The sequence below is a fragment of the Protopterus annectens genome, chromosome 8.part1 (genome assembly GCF_019279795.1).
Source record: "Protopterus annectens isolate FY-2018-M chromosome 8.part1, PAN1.0, whole genome shotgun sequence".
Classification (NCBI taxonomy): Eukaryota; Metazoa; Chordata; order Ceratodontiformes; family Protopteridae; genus Protopterus; species Protopterus annectens.
This window is the reverse complement of record NC_056742.1, coordinates 155,998,216-156,021,428: the sequence shown is the minus strand read 5'-3', so window position 1 is coordinate 156,021,428 and position 23,213 is coordinate 155,998,216. Positions and strand designations below refer to the sequence as shown.

Genomic DNA, 23,213 nt, shown 5'->3' with positions numbered 1-23,213 from the left:
TCCTTTGGCTTGGAAATTAGATGCCAGGTCTTTCTCTTGGAAGGGAAGGTTCCTTTATGCATTCCCCCTTCCTCCGCTTCCGTGGGTCCTTCACATGATAAAGGACGACACTCCAGAAATCTTGTTGGTGACTCCCTTTTGGCCCAGACAGCACTGGCTCCCCTCTTATTCCATCTGGCTAGGGGCAGTCATCTCAAGTTACCTCATTTCATGGACCTGCTCACAGGATAACAGATCTCCCCTCCACCCTCACTTGTCCACTATTCAACTGACATTGTGGGTGATTGGTGTCCGGAACTAATCAAAACCTGTTTTCTAAGGACATGCTTAGGGTCTGGCAGGAGGCCAGGAAACCCACTACCAGAAAATCATATGTCTAAGTGGAAGAGGTTTTCGGTCTGGTGTCTTAAACATCACTAGGATCCCATTTCAGTGGAGGTCCCCTGGTTCTTTCCTACCTGTGTGAACTGCTACATGCTGGCCTGGCATATTCTTCAGTGAAAGCTCACTTGTCAGCAATTTCTGCCTGTCTCCCACTGACTCCTCCTCTGGCCTCTAGATTTGTTGTCGAGCAATTTCTAAAAGATGTCCTTTATATCAGATCCCTAAGAAGGCCTATTCCTTCTTCTTGGGATCTTAATTGTGTCCTTGAAAAACTGTCTCAGGCTCCTATCAAGCTTGCTCCTGCTTCTTTGCAACTTTGCACTTGGGAGACTGTTTTATTGGTTGCTTTAACCTCCTCCAGAAGAGTATCTGAACTCCAGGTCAAGATGGCGGACCCTCCTTTTTTGTTTTTTTTTCATAGAAACAGGGTGTCTCCATGTAAAAATGTTTTTTTAAACCTAGGGTGGTTAGTGAGATGGCCCTTAATCAGTCTGTGCAGCTTCCTTCTTTTTTTTCCCTTCTCTGCGGTCTACTAGCGTAAAGGCTGTTCATACCTTGGACTTGCATAGCCAGCTCAGATATTATACAGAGAAAAGAAATCCCTTCATAAATTTAATCAACTTTTTGTTTCTTTTCATTCCAGGACATTGGGTTTGGCAGCTTCTAAGCAAAACATCTCCTTCTGGATTTCCAAGGCCATTTGTTTTTTTGATCGTTTCATGGCAAACAGTTGCCTGCTTCTGTTTGGGCTCATTCAACTAGGGCAGTGGCTTTCTCAGGGTTTTTATTCAATGGTTTGGACACAAACCCCATCTTTGAAGTTGCTACTTTGTCTTTGGTTCACACCTTCAGTAAACATTACAAATTGGATACCATTTCCAGAGCCAAGACAGAATTTCTTAGATTTCTGGAGGGCTTCTCCTTGCTTTCTCCCCCATACCCTCTCAATACCTTAGTTGACTGACTTCAGTCTGTTAAATGACTTTCTGCAATCTCTCCTGCCCCACCTGCAAAAATGGGTGTTCCTCAAGGATCTATCTTTGGCTGTTTCCTGTTTAATATCTTTACAAATCCATTATCTACATCCTCCCCACAGTCATCACTCAACCAATATGCAGATGACTCTACAGTTATTGTCATAGCGATAGCCTGAATGACTTAATGCTAGGATTCAGAATTCCTTCTTAACTATTGAAAACTGGCTGAACAACAACCAGCTAATACTAAACCCAAAAAAAGACAAAACTCCTGCTTTTTATCCTCAAATCTATGAATCATCTTAAATCCTCCTTTTCAATCTCATCCTACAAATAATATACCTATCACTGTGGAATCACATACCAAGCTACTAGGGGTCATCATTGATGATCATCTTAAATTCGACCTGCATGTCCTCAACATTAAGAAAACCCAATAAAATTCCCATCCAGTAAAGCTAAAATCACCCCATCTCATGCTTACCTTCGCAGTAGCCCTACTCTATGGCTCACAAATCCTCAACAACCTCCAAACCACTCCCTTAACAAAACTAGAATCTACCTACAACAAATTTGTTAAATTCGCTGCTGACCACTCCTACCACCCAGATCACTGTCTAGCTGTTAAAAAGTTAAACTGGCTAGAGCTTCCTCATCAACTACTACTACTCTCAGCTTCAAATAGTTCACTCCATTTTGTACCTGCCCTCATTCTGTCCCAGCATTACCTCCCTGGTCTCCCCCTATACCCCACAAAGATCCCTTCATAGCTCAGAACAAAACATTCTTTCTGTCTATAAGCACAAAACTAAAATAGTACAAACCCTTTACAGTTACTCCCCAGCCCAATCTTGGAATAAACTTCCAATGGATATTCGTAACATTAATCACAGATATCAATTCAAAATTGCTACTAATACCCTTCTGAACAATACACGGATCTGTCAATGTAACCACCCTCCTTGATAGATCTACCCTTACTATTCTCGTATCACTCACACCTCTCCCCCTTTTTTCCTTCTATTCTTTACTCTTAAACTGCGCATTGACTTGACATATCTAAGTCAAGATCAATACTCTACCAGAACAACTGCTATTGATCTAAAACAGTGACGGCAAACCTTCTGGGCTCGGCGTGTCGTGTCAAACATTTTGGAAATGCCTGTCTTGACTCTGCTGGCGGTTTACCCCCCCCCCCCCCCCGCTAAATGTAAGTGTTTAAAATGTTAAAGATGTTCTTCATCTCACATTGCTGCAGTCCTTACTTATGGGTAGTCCGCTGTCCTCGGTCGGCCCGAATACCAAAGTATTAGGCTGACGTCGGTCATGGGCGCCTAGATCTGACATCAGAGCGTCAGGGTATAAAGGCATGACCGGCGCCATATCCTCAGTCTTTTATGCATGGTCCGATGCAGAAGCAGCGAGTGCCGTTCAGCTCTGAAATTTTTCGCTTTGAGTTTCAGACCGATACCAAGTTGGCTAAGTACCCCGTTGGAATATTTTGTTTTTCTTGCCTCAGTTACTTACCGGATGTCAGAAAAGTGAATAATTGTATTTCTTGTGGGAAACAGATACCGCATAGGGATTACCACTGCTTTGTATTCCTTGTTTGGGACCGAGCACGTAGTCGGGTGTCGGTTTTGTGCTAGGTTTAATAAGCGCACTATAAAACGGAGGTTAGATTGCGCTAGGTTAGTCTTTGGCAAGAGGTGTAATTATAATATGCCGCCGGATGTTCCGGCCTGCTTCTACTAAGAAGCGCAAAGACAAATCTTTAAAGCCTAGGCAGGATGATTCGTCCGGACCTTTAGAAGCTACAGCTGAACAGGTGGATCCGCTGAAGTTTCTGTTGAGTCCCAGGGGAAACTTTGATTTTACAGGATGTGGCCTCTCAGGAGGCAGGTCAGGCTGAAGGGGCCTCTCAGGTTACTATTCTCCTTCTATGCCTAAGGTGGTTAGGCCTTCTGCTACTGTTTCTAAGGCTCCTGCTAAGGGCAGGTCTGTCTTGCCTTCCTCTGGTGTCAGTTCTGGTTCTTCAGGGTCTGTGCCTAAAAGCACATGCTTAAAATGGCAGAGGATTTGATTACTTTAATTAGAGGTTCTATGCCCCTCCTGATAAGAGGCCCAGGATGGAGCCAGAGTTGGAAAGTTTGGAGCAGGCCTCAGATGATTCAGAGTCTTCTGCTGAAGACATTCAAGATTTCCTCCTTATTCTGATTCTGATGCAGAGGATTCCACTCCTTCTGCTTCTCCTCCAGAGGATTTTTCATTTTCAGAAACTCTGCATTCCATGAGGGAGCATTTTAAGTGGGAGGGACAGGATTACTCTGATTCACGGAAGAGACTTAGGGAGTTCTTGTTTTACCACAGCATAGACCCTTAGCTATACCTCCGGTTTTGGATGTTGTTTCAGATGTTTTCTCGAAGCTTCCCTTAATCCAGATTCTGTGCCTCCTGCCCCAGTTAAACCGGACAGGTATTACAGGGTGCCTGAGGCTCATAAATATCTGTATAAGAGTCCTAGGGCAGACCCAGAAACTATTAGTCAGGGGCCTAAGGGTGTTAGAGCCTCTGTTGTTAAGAATCCGGTTCCTCTGGATAAGGAAGCTAGAGCTTTGGATAGATGGGGTAAGAAGGTGTATACCTCTTCTACTTTAGCAATGAGAGCTTTGAACTGCCAGTTTCATATGTTGAAGTATCAGAATTTCCTCCTTTCTCAGCTAAGATCTAAAGTGGATGCTTTGGCAGAGGGCATAGAGTGTAAAGAATTGCAGGATTTAGTGCATGTTTCTGAACAGGTGGGTAAGCACTCTTTGCAATGTGGTTTTGATGCTTTACAGGCTTCTTCTAGGGTGGCTGCCTCTGGTTCAGTTATTCAGAGGCACGCCTGGCTTAAGGATCAGAATTTGTCTGAGCATGTTAAGTCTAGAATTCTGGATGCCTTTACAGTCTGAAGTTTTGTTTGGTCCTCCTGTGGTGGGAGTCTTAAAGAAATTGGCAGTCAAGGCTAAGTCTATGCAGCCTGTTAAAGATTTTTGCAGGTACAACCTCCAAAGTTTAGTAGAAATTGGCCTACTAAGGGTGGACGCCCTTCTTCTGATTCTCAGTCTAGGGGTAGGTCTAGGCGTGGTAGGGGCAGAGCTCAGAGTACCTTCAGGCCGAGACAATGGAGTTCGCCTGCTCAATCTGCTGGTGAGGGCAGGGGCCAGTCCTTTCGTAAACAGGCCCAATGACCTGCATTTTCAGCTGCCAGATTCTTCTTGCCTGGCAGCTCCTTTGGGAGGAAAGTTGGCTCTTTTCAAGCAAAATTGGCATTTAGTCACCCAGGACAAATGGGTATTGGACATTATAAACCGAGGTTACAAGTTCTATTTCCATACCATGCCTCCTTTCAAAGGCATGCCAGACGTCCCTCCTCGGCAAAGGATAGAGGCTCACAGACAAATTTCTTTACTTCTTCAAATAGGAGCTATACAGCCGGTTCCTCTGTCAGAAATGGGCCTAGGATTTTATTCTCGCCTGTTTCTAGTTCCGAAGAAAGGGAACACGTGGAGACCAATTTTGGATTTATCTATCCTCAACACTTACCTGGACATTCCAAAGTTCAAGAACCTCTGTTGGGAAAAGATCACTGGATGGTTTTCTAAGGACATGCTTAGGGTCTGGCAGGAGGCCAGGAAACCCACTACCAGAAAATCATATGTCTAAGTGGAAGAGGTTTTCGGTCTGGTGTCTTAAACATCACTAGGATCCCATTTCAGTGGAGGTCCCCTGGTTCTTTCCTACCTGTGTGAACTGCTACATGCTGGCCTGGCATATTCTTCAGTGAAAGCTCACTTGTCAGCAATTTCTGCCCGTCTCCCACTGACTCCTCCTCTGGCCTCTAGATTTGTTGTCGAGCAATTTCTAAAAGATGTCCTTTATATCAGATCCCTAAGAAGGCCTATTCCTTCTTCTTGGGATCTTAATTGTGTCCTTGAAAAACTGTCTCAGGCTCCTATCAAGCTTGCTCCTGCTTCTTTGCAACTTTGCACTTGGGAGACTGTTTTATTGGTTGCTTTAACCTCCTCCAGAAGAGTATCTGAACTCCAGGTCAAGATGGCGGACCCTCCTTTTTTGTTTTTTTTTCATAGAAACAGGGTGTCTCCATGTAAAAATGTTTTTTTAAACCTAGGGTGGTTAGTGAGATGGCCCTTAATCACTCTGTGCAGCTTCCTTCTTTTTTTTCCCTTCTCTGCGGTCTACTAGCGTAAAGGCTGTTCATACCTTGGACTTGCATAGCCAGCTCAGATATTATACAGAGAAAAGAAATTCCTTCATAAATTTAATCAACTTTCTGTTTCTTTTCATTCCAGGACATTGGGTTTGGCAGCTTCTAAGCAAAACATCTCCTTCTGGATTTCCAAGGCCATTTGTTTTTTTGTTTGTTTCATGGCAAACAGTTGCCTGCTTCTGTTTGGGCTCATTCAACTAGGGCAGTGGCTTACTCAGGGTTTTTATTCAATGGTTTGGACACAAACCCCATCTTTGAAGTTGCTACTTTGTCTTTGGTTCACACCTTCAGTAAACATTACAAATTGGATACCATTTCCAGAGCCAAGACAGAATTTCTTAGATTTCTGGAGGGCTTCTCCTTGCTTTTCTCCCCCATACCCTCTCAATACCTTAGTTGACCGACTTCAGTCTGTTAAATGAATTTCTGCAATCTCTCTTGCCCCACCTGCAAAAATGGGTGTTCCTCAAGGATCTATCTTTGGCTGTTTCCTGTTTAATATCTTTACAAATCCATTATCTACATCCTCCCCACAGTCATCACTCAACCAATATGCAGATGACTCTACAGTTATTGTCATAGCAGATAGCCTGAATGACTTAATGCTAGGACTCAGAATTCCTTCTTAACTATTGAAAATTGACTGAACAACAACCAGCTAATAATAAACCCAAAAAAAGACAAAACTCCTGCTTTTTATCCTCAAATCTATGAATCATCTTAAATCCTCCTTTTCAATCTCATCCTACAAATAATATACCTCTCACTGTGGAATCACATACCAAGCTACTAGGGGTCATCATTGATGATCATCTTAAATTCAACCTGCATGTCCTCAACATTAAGAAAACCCAATAAAATTCCCATCCAGTAAAGCTAAAATCACCCCATCTCATGCTTACCTTCGCAGTAGCCCTACTCTATGGCTCACAAATCCTCAACAACCTCCAAACCACTCCCTTAACAAAACTAGAATCTACCTACAACAAATTTGCTAAATTCGCTGCTGACCACTCCTACCACCTAGATCACTGTCTAGCTGTTAAAAAGTTAAACTGGCTAGAGCTTCCTCATCAACTACTACTACTCTCAGCTTCAAATAGTTCACTCCATTTTGTACCTGCCCTCATTCTGTCCCAGCATTACCTCCCTGGTCTCCCCCTATACCCCACAAAGATCCCTTCATAGCTCAGAACAAAACATTATTTCTGTCTATAAGCACAAAACTAAAATAGTACAAACCCTTTACAGCTACTCCCCAGCCCAATCTTGGAATAAACTTCCAATGGATATTTGTAACATTAATCACAGATATCAATTCAAAATTGCTACTAATACCCTTCTGAACAATACACAGATCTGTCAATGTAACCACCCTCCTTGATAGATCTACCCTTACTATTCTCGTATCACTCACACCTCTCCCCCTTTTTTCCTTCTATTCTTTACTCTTAAACTGCGCATTGACTTGACATATCTAAGTCAAGATCAGTACTCTACCAGAACAACTGCTATTGATCTAAAACAGTGACGGCAAACCTTCTGGGCTCGTCAAACATTTTGGAAATGCCTGTCTTGACTCTGCTGGCGGTTTACCCCCCCCCCCTGCTAAATGTAAGTGTTTAAAATGTTAAAGATGTTCTTCATCTCACATTGCTGCAGTCCTTACTTATGGGTAGTCCGCTGTCCTCGGTCGGGTCATGGCGCCTAGATCTGACATCAGAGCGTCAGGGTATAAAGGCGCATGACCGACGTCATCTCCTCAGTCTTTTTTGCCGCATGGTCCGATGCAGAAGCAGCGCTCTGAAATTTTTCGGAGTTTCAGACCGATACCAAGTTGGGAATATTTTTGTTTTTCTTGCCTCAGTTACTTACCGGATGTCAGAAAAAGTGAATAATTGTATTTCTTGTGGGAAACAGATACCGCATAGGGATTACCACTCGCTTTGTATTCCTTGTTTGGGACGGGTGTCGGTTTTGTGCTAGGTTTAATAAGCGCACTATAAAACGGAGGTTAGATTGCGCTAGGGTAGTCTTTGGCAAGAGGTGTAATTATAATATGCCGTCGGATGTTCCGACGCCTGCTTCTACTAAGAAGCGCAAAGACAAATCTTTAAAGCCTAGGCAGGATGATTCGTCCGTTTCGGACGCCGGACCTTTAGAAGCTACAGCTGAACAGGTGGATCCGGCTGAAGTTTCTGTTGAGTCCCAGGGGGAAACTTTGATTTTACAGGATGTGGCCTCTCAGGAGGCAGGTCAGGCTGAAGGGGCCTCTCAGGTTACTATTCTCCCTTCTATGCCTAAGGTGGTTAGGCCTTCTGCTACTGTTTCTAAGGCTCCTGCTAAGGACAGGTCTGTCTTGCCTTCCTCTGGTGTCAGTTCTGGTTCTTCAGGGTCTGTGCCTAAAAAGCACATGCTTAAAATGGCAGAGGATTTGATTACTTTAATTAGAGGTTCTTTGCCCCCTCCTGATAAGAGGCCCAGGATGGAGCCAGAGTTGGAAAGTTTGGAGCAGGCCTCAGATGATTCAGAGTCTTCTGCTGAAGACATTCAAGATTTCCCTCCTTATTCTGATTCTGATGCAGAGGATTCCACTCCTTCTGCTTCTCCTCCAGAGGATTTTTCATTTTCAGAAACTCTGCATTCCATGAGGGAGCATTTTAAGTGGGAGGGACAGGATTACTCTGATTCACGGAAGAGACTTAGGGAGTTCTTGTTTTTACCACAGCATAGACCCTTAGCTATACCTCCGGTTTTGGATGTTGTTTCAGATGTTTTCTCGGAAGCTTCCCATAATCCAGATTCTGTGCCTCCTGCCCCAGTTAAACCGGACAGGTATTACACGGTGCCTGAGGCTCATAAATATCTGTATAAGAGTCCTAGGGCGGACCCAGAAACTATTAGTCAGGGGCCTAAGGGTGTTAGAGCCTCTGTTGTTAAGAATCCGGTTCCTCTGGATAAGGAAGCTAGAGCTTTGGATAGATGGGGTAAGAAGGTGTATACCTCTTCTACTTTAGCAATGAGAGCTTTGAACTGCCAGTTTCATATGTTGAAGTATCAGAATTTCCTCCTTTCTCAGCTAAGATCTAAAGTGGATGCTTTGGCAGAGGGCATAGAGTGTAAAGAATTGCAGGATTTAGTGCATGTTTCTGAACAGGTGGGTAAGCACTCTTTGCAATGTGGTTTTGATGCTTTACAGGCTTCTTCTAGGGTGGCTGCCTCTGGTTCAGTTATTCGTAGGCACGCCTGGCTTAAGGATCAGAATTTGTCTGAGCATGTTAAGTCTAGAATTCTGGATGCCCCTTTACAGTCTGAAGTTTTGTTTGGTCCTCCTGTGGAGTCAGTCTTAAAGAAAATGGAAGACAAGGCTAAGTCTATGCAGACTGTTAAAGATTTTTTGCAGGTACAACCTCCAAAGATTAGTAGAAATTGGCCTACTAAGGGGTGGACGCCTTCTTCTGATTCTCAGTCTAGGGGTAGGTCTAGGCGTGGTAGGGGCAGAGCTCAGAGTACCTTCAGGCCGAGACAATGGAGTTCGCCTGCTCAATCTGCTGGTGAGGGCAGGGGCCAGTCCTTTCGTAAACAGGCCCAATGACCTGCATTTTCAGCTGCCAGATTCTTCTTGCCTGGCAGCTCCTTTGGGAGGAAAGTTGGCTCTTTTCAAGCAAAATTGGCATTTAGTCACCCAGGACAAATGGGTATTGGACATTATAAACCGAGGTTACAAGTTCTATTTCCATACCATGCCTCCTTTCAAAGGCATGCCAGACGTCCCTCCTCGGCAAAGGATAGAGGCTCACAGACAAATTTCTTTACTTCTTCAAATAGGAGCTATACAGCCGGTTCCTCTGTCAGAAATGGGCCTAGGATTTTATTCTCGCCTGTTTCTAGTTCCGAAGAAAGGGAACACGTGGAGACCAATTTTGGATTTATCTATCCTCAACACTTACCTGGACATTCCAAAGTTCAAGAACCTCTGTTGGGAAAAGATCACTGGATGGTTACTCTGGATCTCAAAGAGGCTTACCTTCATGTTCCTATCAGGCCCAGTTGCAGGAGGTACCTGCATTTTCGGGCTGGAAATTTACATTATCAGTTCTCTGCATTGCCCTTTGGCTTATCTACTGCGCCCAGAGTGTTCACAAAGGTTCTGGCTCCAGTGATAGCATTTTTCAGACTAAGAGGAATACAGATTTATCCTTATTTGGACGACTGCCTGACTATTGCACAAGAAAAGGACGAACTTCTTCATCATCTACAGTATGTGATGGCAGTGGTAAGATGCCTAGGGTATTCTGTGAACGAAACAAAGTCCAGTCTAGTACCCTCTCAGGACATGTGCTTTCTGGGTGTGAGACTGAATACAGCTTCCCAGATGGCCTTTTTGACCCCGGACAAACAAAGAAGCCTATCTCTTTATTTCCATCAAATGTCTCTACGGTCCAGGCTGACTGCAAGGACAGTCCTTCAAGCCTTGGGGTTCATGGCATCTTGTATTCTGGTGCTTCCCAATGCCAAATTGCATATGAGGAAGCTTCAATGGTATCTCAAAATGTATGGACACAGCACTGCCAAGATCTAGACACTGTCATTCAGATAATACCTTGCATTCAGAAGGAATTTTTGTGGTGGGCTCAGGAATGTCACCTAAACAAGGGACTCTCTGTGACCCGGCCAGAGGCGAGTCAGATTCTAACGACAGATGCCTCGAACAAGGCTTGGGGAGCACACCTCAATGGAAAATGGGTGCAAAACACGTGGCCTGTCAAACTCCAACATTTGCATATCAACTTGAAGGAAATGTTAGCAGTCCAGTTTGCATTGATGGCTTTCAAAGATTTACTTCACCCAGGGCAGGTGTTGATTCAAACAGACAACACTACTGTCATGTGGTACATCAACAAGCAGGGGAACCCATTCTTACCCTCTTTGCAGGCAAGCGATGATTCTGTGGGAAACTGCTCTCAATCTACACCTCAATCTTCAGGCAAGGTTTCTACCAGGAGCACAGAACTCCTTAGCAGATGTATTGAGCAGACAAATAGTGGATCCTCACGAGTGGAAATTGGATCCTCATGTATTTCAACAGTTGACAGTGTTATGGGGAACTCCAGACATAGAATCTGTTCGCTTCTCCACTAAATTACCAGTTGCCAAAGTTTTGCACAAAAATGTTTCATCACACAGCTTGGAAGGTGGACGCTCTATCATTCAGTTGGAACAATCTGCATGTATATGCCTTTCCACCTCTGCCTCTTCTTCCCAAGGTACTTTTGAAGGCCAGACAAGACAAGCCAACCATGATTTTGATAGCACCGGATTGGCCTCGACAACACTGGTACCCACTACTGAGGAGTTTAGTATGAGAACCTCCATGGCCTCTGCCTTTGATTCCGCACCTTTGTCTCAAGAGGACAGTCACTTCCTCAATGTCAAGATTCAGTCTCTGCATCTAACAGCCTGGCATATTCTGTTTTAGACTCTGGAGGGTCTCAGCTTCCACAACAAGTTTTGAATGTTATTTTGGAGGCCAGGAGGCCTAGTACCAGGAAGGTTTACGCTGATAAATGGAGGAGATTTTTCTTTGGAGCAAAGGAAAGGACTTTGATGTCTCCAAACCTGATTTAAGTGTTGCTCTTCAATATCTTACTGAGTTATTGGACAAGGGTTTGTCTTTCTCCTCAATAAAGGTCCATGCTGCAGCCATTTCTGCTCACTATGATTGTGACCCTCCTTTATTCTCTCATCCTTGGTTTAAGCAATTTCTTAGAGGGCAAAGAATATAAGACCCCAGCTCCTACTCCTGCTTGGGATCTCAATTTTGTGTTGGAAAAACTTACTCTACAACCTTTTGAGCCTGCAGCTACTGCCGAGTTAAAGTATTTGTCATGGAAAACTGCTTTTTTGTTGGCCATTACCTCTGCAAGAAGGGTTTCTGAATTACAGGCCCTCATGGCAGTGGAGCCTTTCCTGATTTTTCATAAGGATAGGGTATCTTTGCGTACTAACCCTTCCTTTATGCCTAAAGTGGTTTCTAGTGTGGCCTTAAATCAAACTATTCATTTGCCTACTTTTTATGCAAACCCCCAAAATAAAGGGGAGAAAATTTTGCATACTTTGGATATTCACAGGCAGTTGCATTGTTATTTGAGCAGAACCAAGGAGTTCAGACAGTCACAGCAATTGTTTGTTTCTTTTGCTTTGGGTTCACAGGGTAAACCTGTTTCAAAACAAACTATTTCTAAATGGATTGGGTTTTGTATTTCTTTCTGTTATTCCCATCATGGTAAGGAGATTCCTGCTGGAATCAGGCCTCATTCCACTAGGGCTACTGCTACTTCTACGGCCTTTCTAAGGGGGGTAGCTACAAAGACATTTTGGAGGCAGCTACTTGGAGTTCAGTGCATACCTTTTCTAAACATTACCACCTTCCTCTTTATTCTAAGTCTAGGGCTGGATTTGCCACTGCTATTTTACAGGGCATTTTAGCGCCCCCTAATGCTTTAAGATTTTACCATCCTCCCTTTCCCGTTGCTTTGGGATTCTACCCATAAGTAAGGACTGCAGCAATGTGAGATGAAGAACATAGTACAGTTTTGTACCTACCATAAATGTAGATGTTCGAAGATCCACATTGCTGCAGTCCACCCTCCCTCCTTCCCCACTGTAGTTTGACTTGGTGCTATGCTTTAGGTGATGGTTGTTGTTGGGCATGTTTTTGGGAGGTATTCTGTTTTTGGCTGTGGCCTTTCTGGTTTGGCCTTCTGACATCTGGGGCAAGAAAAGACTGAGGATATGACGTCGGTCATGCGCCTTTATACCCTGATGCTCTGATGTCAGATCTAGGCGCCCATGACCGACGTCAGCCTAATACTTTGGTATTCGGGCCGACCGAGGACAGCGGACTACCCATAAGTAAGGACTGCAGCAATGTGGATCTTCGAACATCTACATTTATGGTAGGTACAAAACTGTACTTTTTTCATCGGTAAACAGGAGGAAGAAAACTCCATCATTTATGGGAGGATCTGATACTCAACAAATTTAAAGGTTCTGAACAGGTAAGACTGTCAAGGGTAAAACATGTGATGTTCTTGGCCTAGTGGAGCTGTTTTGGGAATGCACTGATGTAATCCGAGTTACTGCTCTTCAACAGCTTTACTTTTCTTGTATGTGTACTGTACAAAGGTGTTGGCTTGATTATTAGTTTATATGGGCAAGAATAATAGTTGTGGAAATGACTGTGTGTATTTATTTATTTAATGTATTTATTTAACATTTGTTTACTGCGAAAGTCCAACTTGTAAAGAGACAGTATTCAGCGGAGGCCCAGGGAGAAATGTTCCAGATGCATGTCTTTGTAACATGGAAGGAAACTGGAGCACCCGAAGGAAACCCCACATGAGCACAGGGAGGACATGCAGACTCCACACAGAAGGCATCCTTGCCGAGAACTGAACTGGAGAACCTCTTGCTGTGAGGCAACAATGCAAACCGCTCCACCACTGCGCTGTCCGTATTTAGAAAAGTCTCTTCTGCTACTTTACTTTTTTGTTTCTGGGTGAGGTGGGATGCTACAAAGATTGTCTGTATTGCTGTTATAATCATTTATAAGATTGAAATAGGCCTAAAGGAATAAGATTGAGTCTGAAAGTTTATATACTCATGACCCAAAGAAAGCATTATATGTAGATGTAAGGGGAATATAAAAGTGTTAAGTGATGAATCAGTGCTAAAAGTGATGGTGGGCCGATGGGAAGCAAATGATTTTGTAAGACCTTATAATATTATTTTGACATGTATTTATACTTGAGCTAGGTTTATTATTAAGTGTTTGAAGCTAGGAAGTTCGACCACCAGAAACACTGAAATGTACTACCAAAAGTCAGAATACGTACTATAGACCATGTTGACCAAAAACCTCGAATCTTGAAAACACCCTACCACTCTGGAGCCAGGGACAAGTGTTAACATGGTTCTGGAAGGGGGCAGAGTTGGGCTTTAATATTGCTAATATTCAGTATTCCAACCTTCGGTGTCTGTGGTTCCAACATGTTCAAACTGAGCTTCTAAGCCTTGACCACATAATTATCTACACTTGAGTTGCCTGATTTTAAAAATTAGTCATCCCCCATAGTTAGATGCACATGTTTTTGTAAAGTTGTAGATTGTTTATAGTTGTTTGTTTACTGATTGTGTTCTTTGCAAGTATTTTTTGGGAAAATATTTATTACAGTGAAGACACTTCACTCCAGATTTTTAAAGGATGATTGGAAATATAAAGCTGCTGTCAGTGAGAGACAGTAGACTTTGAAATGGAAGCAAGTGAACTGACGGAGAGAGAGAGAAAAGAGGGGATAACAGAGCGAAGAAGTATAATATTGAGAGACAGAAAGCAATGATGACAGTGTCATGGAATGTCAGTGGTATTTCAAGTCCGGATTAAAAAAAAAGTAGAATTATTTCCGTGTGGTGGAAATGCAGACCAACAGTAGTGGGCTTCAGAAGACAGATATGAGTAAGGAAGAGCATTTGAAATTGGGTAGAAAAGAGAAAGTAGTATCTGTAGCCACTAAAATTTAGATACTGTGTACTTGAGGGGGTTGCTTTCCATACTCTTCCCCCTGAAAACTGAGGGCATACTGGGGTATAAACAAGGAAAGGTGTACAGTGGATGAAGTGTTGATGGTAGGAGACCATATCTGATAAGAGTCTCTGTTTATGTACTGGGTCAAGTAGGTAAGTCTTGGAGAATCTAGATTCAAATACAGGCATTTTAGCAGGAATTGCACTGTTTATTTATAGGGGCCTAAAATCTAGTAACCTGGAGTAGTACTGTAGATAGTGGCTCCAGGTAAATAACTCTAAACTTTCCACAAGTGATAAAGCTCTTTTGATTTTTCAGATGTATACAGATTTGTTTAGGGAAATGAGGATATTGCTACATAATGCATATGTTGTAGTTGAGCACTCCTGTAGCATTATTTCATATGTATTTATAGTACACCATTTTGTAAAGATGATTGTAACGTTAAACAAGTAACAGGGCTGCACAGTATTCTTATTATAGTGCTGTTAGTTTTCCCATCTACTTTTTTCTTGAAGATAACAGGCTAGAATCTTACTGTAAATGTTATTTCTAATGAAAAAAAGAGAAATAGAAGAGAGATGGAGTTGAATTTATCCGTTGATGCTTAGGAAATTAAATTAGCAATCATTAGCCTTTAATGATGAATGGGGAAATTAGCCTAATGATTCTTCCTGTCAGTATAAGTGTGAAAGTAGGAAGGCTGAATCTTCTCTGAAGAATTTATAAAATGTTAGTGATCCCATCAGGGCCGAGCTTTTCCGCTGTCTCTCATAAAATATATTTTCCCTCATCTACTGTGATCTGCCATCACATGATATAAATTTGAAAGATGGATCATATCAGTACAAGGTGTAGTACTATTAGGAAAATGTTATGGTCCTCCAGCAACATAATTTCATTAGTTAATTTTGAGTCTGTCACCAGATTACCTTGTGATCCCAGAATTACCATAAATCTTAGCTCTGTACATGGCTGTTTAAGGGGGTTTCTTTAGACCATAAAATTAGGTAATCTAATTGTTGCCCAGTGGACAAAAGATAATCTTTTCCCACATTTCTTGAAACTGTCTCTTTCAATGTGTGTGTGTGTGTGTGTGTATGGAGTTGTGTTATATATAATTATATATAGAGTGGATATAAAAAGTTTGCACACCCCTGTTAAAATGCCGGGTTTTTGTGATATAAAAAAATGAGACCACAATAAATCATTTCAAAACTTTTCCCACCTTTAATGTGACCTATAACCTGTACAATTCAATTGAAAAACAAATCTGTTAAGAGAAAAAATATAAAAAATAAAAAATGTACAATAAGCTGGTTTCATAAGTGTGCACACCCTTAAACTAATACTTTGTTGAAGTACCTTTTGATTTAATTACAGTATTCAGCAGGAGGGTTGGCTCCTGTATAGAGTAAGGTCTGTGCACTGTTACTTAAAATGAAAGGCACAGGTAGAAACATTTCAGTCTGATGTGTACTGTAGCTTTAATTTTATTTTGTCAGGCATCAGTTTCTATGTGGTTTAAACCTGAAAATTGAGAACAGATATGTAAAGCAGCTCAGGCTGCCACAGCTGAACCTTACTACAGAGATGTAGACTGAGTAAACCAGACTGTCTCCTCTTTTCAGTAACCTGCACAAGTGTTTCAAGTTGTTATCCAAAAAGGATTACTCAGTCATGTCATATCAATTTTCTTGGCCCCTATTTCTTGTGTACCAGTCGCATATGGTGGTGGTGTATTGCTGCATGCACTGTTTACCTAATCATCTGGTCTTCAGTTCTCTGCACTGTAGTAATGTGCTGCTCCTTTGCTTACTCCACTGACCAGTCATTTCTTGGCTGCTGCCCTGATCTGCACCAATGCTCCTTGGATGGTCCACTGCTCTGCAGATTCCTTTGTGCTCTATAATGTCGGCCAAAGCTAATCCAGTTGTAGCTGAAGCTTCTAGGAATGTTCCTGTAGTGGGGATTTCTGTGAAAAGAAGTGGACGGTACTGAAACCTCTAGGGTCTGGAGAAGGGGAGGTACGTCAGTGCTGTCAAGTCCGATTGGTTGCCACCACTGACATCAGTTCCATGCAGACTAATATTTCTATTCTGGGAAGTCTCTGGATGAAGTTTGAATATCAGTCTTTATGGCCATGGCAAAAAATTAAAAATTATTTCTTACTAAGTGTATTACCACCATTTTTACATAACCGATGACTCTGAGAAGGGACTTAAAACTGAATACAGAACTAGTGTGCTGAAAGTAATACCTTCATGGACAGATTCCAAATTTCAAATGATACTAATAGTTAATCCAGCTAGAAGAGTACGGTATGAAAGCTAAGGAATACACTTTATTTACATTGTACAATCTTTTTTTGCCAGTGGAATTCAGATACCTTCAAGTTTGTTACCTAAAGACATAACTAGGAAAGAACAGCTTAGCAGTTGTACTATCTCAGGGATTGCTTGGATGATTGCAAAGATACATTATGAGACGTACTTAGTACGTTGCAGGTCTAACCTCCATTTCATTCTGGGTAGTGTAGCACTTCTGACTGTCTTGTTATCTTCTGTTCTGTTGGGCAGCCAGCAGCTGTTTCCACTCCACATGGCAGATCCAAAAAACAGACAAATACTGCCACAGATCAATAATCTATTGATTTAAAGGTACATTTTATCACTTTTTAACTGCCACAGATCAATAATCTATTGATTTAAAGGTACATTTTATCACTTTTTAACTGTAACTAAACAGATTTGACAGTACAGCATTAGAGATACCTCAAAGGGAGAAGTAGAGCCCTTCACTAACTCTTTCACCATGTGTCCCCCACTATGCATGCCTCCCAGTAATACCTGTCTGCAGTTAGGAAATCCTATTTCATTTTTCTTGGACTGCAGGAAATGGGCAGATTGATTATAGAATTTCTGTGAAATAGTAAGCAGCACAGCAAATTAGTACTTGACTGCTTTTACATTGAAGGCACCAAGTACTAGTCTGTGGATATCTTTGTGGGTTTCTAGAACTGCCTTTTATGGAGCAGAGTGGTCATATGCCCACTTTAGGTCCAGTAGGAATGACATTTCCATTTGCTTGTTTCAAAATATATGGCCAGCTTTTGTTTCATTGCTGAAATTGCATGGAATAGCTCTAATTCTAGATCAAAAGAAAAAGTAAAAGGTAATCTAACATCCGCTGAAAGAAAATTTAAGCAAGCTTTCCTAAAAATGTGATTTTCAGGGAGTGGATATCAAGGTACAGGGAAGGGCTTGGAGACCGTTCATTTCAAGGATGTGAGGGTGGCATCTTTGGTTGCTAATGATGTCCTCATACTCTGAAGTGACTGTAATCTTGGGTGTGCACTGGAGTGATTTACTGTTGAGTGTGAAGCAGCTAGGATGAAAATCATTACCTGCAAGTTATTGGTCAGAATGCTGTCTCATCTCTAAGTGGATTGCTGTTTGGAGATGATAGAAAACATTTATATCTCAGGAAGAGGGTTGTGATCTTGTTCAGGAGTGAAGGTAGAGGGAGTTGACATAATGACAATGGATGTCTTCTGCGACACCAGTCCTTCAGGTGCTTACTGTACTGTGGTGGTAAGTTGAGAACTTAATCCTAGGACATTTGTATTGTTTTATTATTCAGTCTGTGTCCCCATCATCAGCTGTAATAATGAAATTTAAATACTGACTGCAGGGCTGAGACCATGGCGACAAGCAGCAAAAACAAGATTTCCTTTGCTCTATAGCTGGGCTCACTGTTCATGGCAAAGTAAGGAGCTCTTGCCGTTTGGGGGATCCCCGGAGTACAGCCGGAGCACTTTTAGTAGTTAGTTAAGGTTGTTTAAGCATTTTGTGAGGATGACAACATGGCCATCATTGATGGGACATATATGAGGCATGACCTATGGGATGGAAACCCCAGGGCAGACACAGCACACACTTTCAAGTTGCATCTCTCAGCTTGCTTGAGAAACTCTCAAAATGCTAGAGACCTGTGCTGGGGTGAGGAATATCTGACCCTGCTTGGTTTGCTTCCACCTCATCCTTCATTAGGACAAGCAGTTTAAAAAAATGGATGAAGGAATAAAAACCTAAAATGTGCACGGATTTTACCAGACATACAGTGGGCACTGAAAATAAATTCCATCTGGGTGTGTTAAACCTGATAGGCCAACAGTAGAATCAAATTTCTAGAGCAACGGGTCCACAAAAAATGTGTTTTCTCCACAGACTACAAAATTATTGTATCAACTCTTCAGTCATACACTAGAAAGCTAAATGGTTGTTTTCAATTTACATTTCTAATGATGGCTGTAAATGAAAACATCACTTTTGTATACTGTAGAAGTTGTAGTTTCCCCAAGTTTAAAAACGGCTATCTTGCAGTATATATTTCAATTGTGCACATGCAATGATATAGGTGTACTACATCAATGTGAGGCACCGAAATTAAATTTTCCTGCTTAACTAAAATGTCGTCAGTGTTCTAGTGGAAATGACAGCATTGTTTGTTCTAGGCACAGTTGATCATATATTAAATTACCTCTATACCTCTACATTAGTTTATTTTTATGCATGTGTTTAGAAATGGTTTTGAGATCTTGATTGTACAGAAGATATTTGTCTGGAATCTTTGTAATAAACACACTGAAAACACAAGTTGACAGATTCTTTATAATTCATTGTAAATTAAAAATATGCAGTGCGGGGAATGCTTGCCAATTTTCAGTTAACGGGCTGTGCTTCAGCCTTAAATCTGTAAATGAAATGTGTCATTGATGGACAATCAGATAACGTTGTCTGTAATGAATAAACTGCAAACCGCAGCCAGCACATTTGTAATATACAAGCTGGTTAACTGACAAGCTGATTAAAACTGACAGTACATCATAAAATATGAGTAGTGTAAACATGTTTACAATTCCTTTTTTTTTTTCTTCTTCCACAAGAAGAGATGAGTTAGGAATGTTTTGTATAATTTTGCAACTGTTTTCTTGCAGATTATGAAGGAAGTGAGAAGGGCATTGTGCAATGCAGCAGCTGATGACAGCAAACTCTTATTACTCAGTGCCGTGGGAAGTGTTTTCTGCAGTGGTTTAGATTACTCATACTTAATTGGAAGGTTGTCTAGTGACAGGAGAAAAGAAAGTACACGAATAGCAGAAGCCATAAGGTAACGTGTGTTTGACAGAAGTGTACTAATGTAGTTCCTATGTTCACGTTATGAATCTGATTTTTGCCATCTCCCAATTTGTAGAATGCTGCATCCCTTAAATAACTGGCAAGACAAAAGTATGTTTTTAAGGACTGGATACTAAAAGTTGTACTGTTTAAATGCTGTAAGGATGAGAGTATACAAAAGTGATTAGTTTGTGAGTTATTCCAGAATAAATGAAGTACAAAAAAAGCAGAGAGAGGTTATTTTAGCTGTACTATTTTAACAACAGTTTATTTTACCTTGGCTTTAAGATGTAAACAAGGCAATGATTGCTAATTTGTGATACAAATATTTATTTAACCTGTTGCCTACTTATTTCTTTTTCCTGCAGAGACTTTGTAAGTGCCTTCATCCAGTTTAAGAAGCCTATTGTTGTTGCCATTAATGGCCCTGCACTTGGTTTAGGGGCATCAGTGCTACCCTTATGCGATATAGTGTGGGCCAGTGAAAAGGCTTGGTTTCAAACACCGTATGCGACTATTAGGCTTACGCCAGCTGGCTGCTCATCCTTCACATTTCCACAGATACTTGGAATTGCACTGGTAAGTCTGGCATATGAGACCAGTTTATAGGATCATAATTTGTCATGGAAATCTGTTCTGAATCATCAGCAGAAAAACATTTTAGAACATTTGGATGGCCACTTCTCTTTTATTGCATCAGCATGAAGACTGTATTTGATACAGCAAAGCAGAAATAGACATACATATATATATATATATATATATATATATATATATATATATATATATATATATATATATATATATCCACATACCCACATTTTGTCAGCAGACCAAATTATGTGTCAACAGTCTATGCACTTACCTGTATGCAATAGGTTCTCGTTTGCTGTCAGTTCTCCCACTGAAGTTACGGAATGGGCGCATCATACATCTTCACCCTGATTGGCAAACAAATGTTCTTCTTCAGGGTATTAATATACAGGTAATGCCCAATAAAAACAACTTCACAGCAGCATCTTAAGCTGCCGTGAAGTCCGAGAAGAAGAAGAAGGGAAAAAAAAGCAAATGATACCATGTTTTATGCTCTCTAATAAACGTTGCTTTGCTGTTTAGCAAATATAAAATTAAAAAAAAGTAAAAGAATAGAAAAAGTAGAGTGTGTGTGTGTGTGTGTGTGTGTGTGTGTGTGTGTGTGTGTGTGTGTGTGTGTGTGTGTGTGTGTGTGTGTGTGTGTGTGTGTGTGTGTGTGTGTGTGTGTGTGTGTGTGTGTGTGTGTGTGTGTGTGCGCATCAGACAGAAATCACAACAGATAGGAAACAGTGCATACTGACTTTTTTCGACAGCAACAGGTAATCCCATTAGTTTGCATTACCTAAACAGTAAAGATGCATGAAATTGTAATGTCTGGCATTATTGACTGACTTCAATCCTCAGTGATTTACTTACATGTATGCGTGTGTGCACATATGTCTGTGTGAGAGAGAGACAGACTGCGAACACAAGAGAGAGACAGCGTATACTAACTTCTTTTGACAGCAACAGCTAATCCTTCGGCATGCATTACCTGAACAGTTACTGGCTGACTTTAATCTTCACTGATTTTACAGTGTACCAAACATTCTCTGAGGGCAGAGCAGAACTATGCTGCAAAAATTAGAGACTGTCAAGAGGCATGGGAGATTGTGATTTTCACTCATTTAATCACAGTAAGTTATCTGAGGTGTATTCACTCAAAGTGGCTTTAACTGCTGGGCACATGTCTCTGTCTGTGCTTATGAATGTGTATGTATGTAGACATTAAATACTTACTAACTTATATTTTGGATGTGAAATAATTCCTGCAGTAGCAGCTATGCATGTTGCACCAAGTTTAAAACAGGCAGAGGGAGATATTTTATATCAAATGTTAAAAAAGTATATATAATAAAAAAACAAATTAATATCTATATCTACCCCATTCTCTAAGAACAATAATGCCTTCCAGAGTGGATGTTATCAGGGGAAGTAATTCCATTCAAGAGATGGTAGGGCCTTCCACCTGCAGTGTTGGGGTGTCACAACATCCCTAGCTGTGAGATAATTCCCCGATAATGCCCACCCTGGCAAGCATTATCGATTGCTTAATACAGTGGGTGGATAATTTTTTATGGCTCCATATCAGTATTTCATCTCAAAAAATTGCAGATTGTCAAAAGTGCAAAGGTCATACTACTTTTAAATGTTTCCCTCCTGCAGTCACTGCATTATGAGAATAAGAAGAAAGACGCACTTAAAATTTGTGACTTTTGTATTGTTGACAGGTTGCACTTTTCTCAGTGGCATTTACAGCCATTACCATGTACGCATATTTTATGTTTATCATGCTGGTATTTCCCGTATTTGTCCTATGTTCCTGTAAAAAAGTATCCACTGAAACATCCTGCATCATTATCTAATGTAAGGCATTCCATATTTAGTAACCTGTCATCTAATGCTGTAGTCCCTTTTCATATCTTCAATACACTTCTAGCTTCTGCTGGTCGCCATGATCTCCTGTGGCAGCGTCTTCAGTAAGAAAAAAAAAAAAATCTCCCTCCTTTTCTTTTATGTAAAATAGGTCTCTATTATATATCTCGTCTTTGCTGGAAGGAATATGTTTTCAGAGTGCATAAAATTTGCCCTCATTATTAAAGTGCACCTCTTCTTTCTGGGCAGTAATCTATATCCTGTCCATGTGCTTAATCTTCCTTTTGTTTTATGGTCGTCAGAACCAAACTAAGTAATATGTCCATGACTTGATAACTAGATAATAATGGATATAATGAATCCCTTCTTCTTGGTGGATTTTTCTCTCTGCCGTCAATGACTTTGTTTGCTGCTCGTAAACATTAGTTATTTGTTATGTAATTTTCAGATTTTAAGTCTTTTTTTTTTTTGTCTGTTCCTCAACTAGTGGGTGTTGGATCCAACTTCAGCCACTTTTCAGACTTAGAATCCATAACTCAAGCTTCTCCACTTACCCAGAATCCTTTCCAAACCCTGTATTGCCTCATATCTTGTATACTGCTGTTGTAGATGTGGTTGAAGTAGCTCAAGTGCTGGCACATAAGTGATTTCTTGCTTTCGATACAATAGCTTCCTTCTAGTCTTACTTGGAGTTATTTGACTCTCTATTTCTTCTTTCCCTTTCCTGCTAGCCTAAAATATATATATTTTCTATCTGGTAATAATATTTTTACGTTTAAGACTCACGCCTTCTCTCTTTTCATACTACAAGTCTAGTATCTCATTCCATTGTTTGGTATTCCTCTCCCATTATCCCTTTGTATGGGGTATTCTTGTTACCATTTTGGTGTCCGACTTTCTTTGGTTGTTTCTCTGTGTTGTTGCTTTCTGTTCTTTCTCCAGTCATGTTAGACAATTCTTCTGGATTCAAAAAGTTTCTTTCATGCAGACATAAAATCCCTAACCCTGATGCTCATTTGGAGTGTATATATTGTCTAGGAGCAAGACACCTCGACAAGGATTGTGATATTTGCTTAGGGTTTAACCATAGAGCTCTGGTATAATGAAGAAATACGATACTATTAAAAAGTTTGCTTTCTTCTTCCTCCTCATGTTCTGTTTGTGGCTTTACCTTCCACCAAGATGCCTGTGAACAAACCTAAAGGGGACACAGGGGAAAATACAGCTGAAAAGGCAGTAGAAAAATCTAAAGAGCCATGGAAGTATTCCTCTAACCACTGTCCTCAGTCAGCTCCGGATTTGGATCCAGATACTAAAATCTGGAAAATCTCTGATCCAGCTAAATCCTCAGATCTGACTTACTG

General features: G+C 41.1%; 1 protein-coding gene across 1 annotated transcript in view; it reads left to right on the top strand.

Moving 5' to 3' along the window:
* Positions 1–23,213, top strand: part of CDYL2 (chromodomain Y like 2) — a 477,019-nt gene that overhangs the window by 312,527 nt on the left and 141,279 nt on the right. The window contains exons 4-5 of the mRNA XM_044081802.1: positions 19,221–19,393; positions 19,770–19,984. Coding sequence (XP_043937737.1) covers positions 19,221–19,393; positions 19,770–19,984 — 388 coding nt within the window. The remainder of the gene's footprint in view (positions 1–19,220; positions 19,394–19,769; positions 19,985–23,213) is intronic.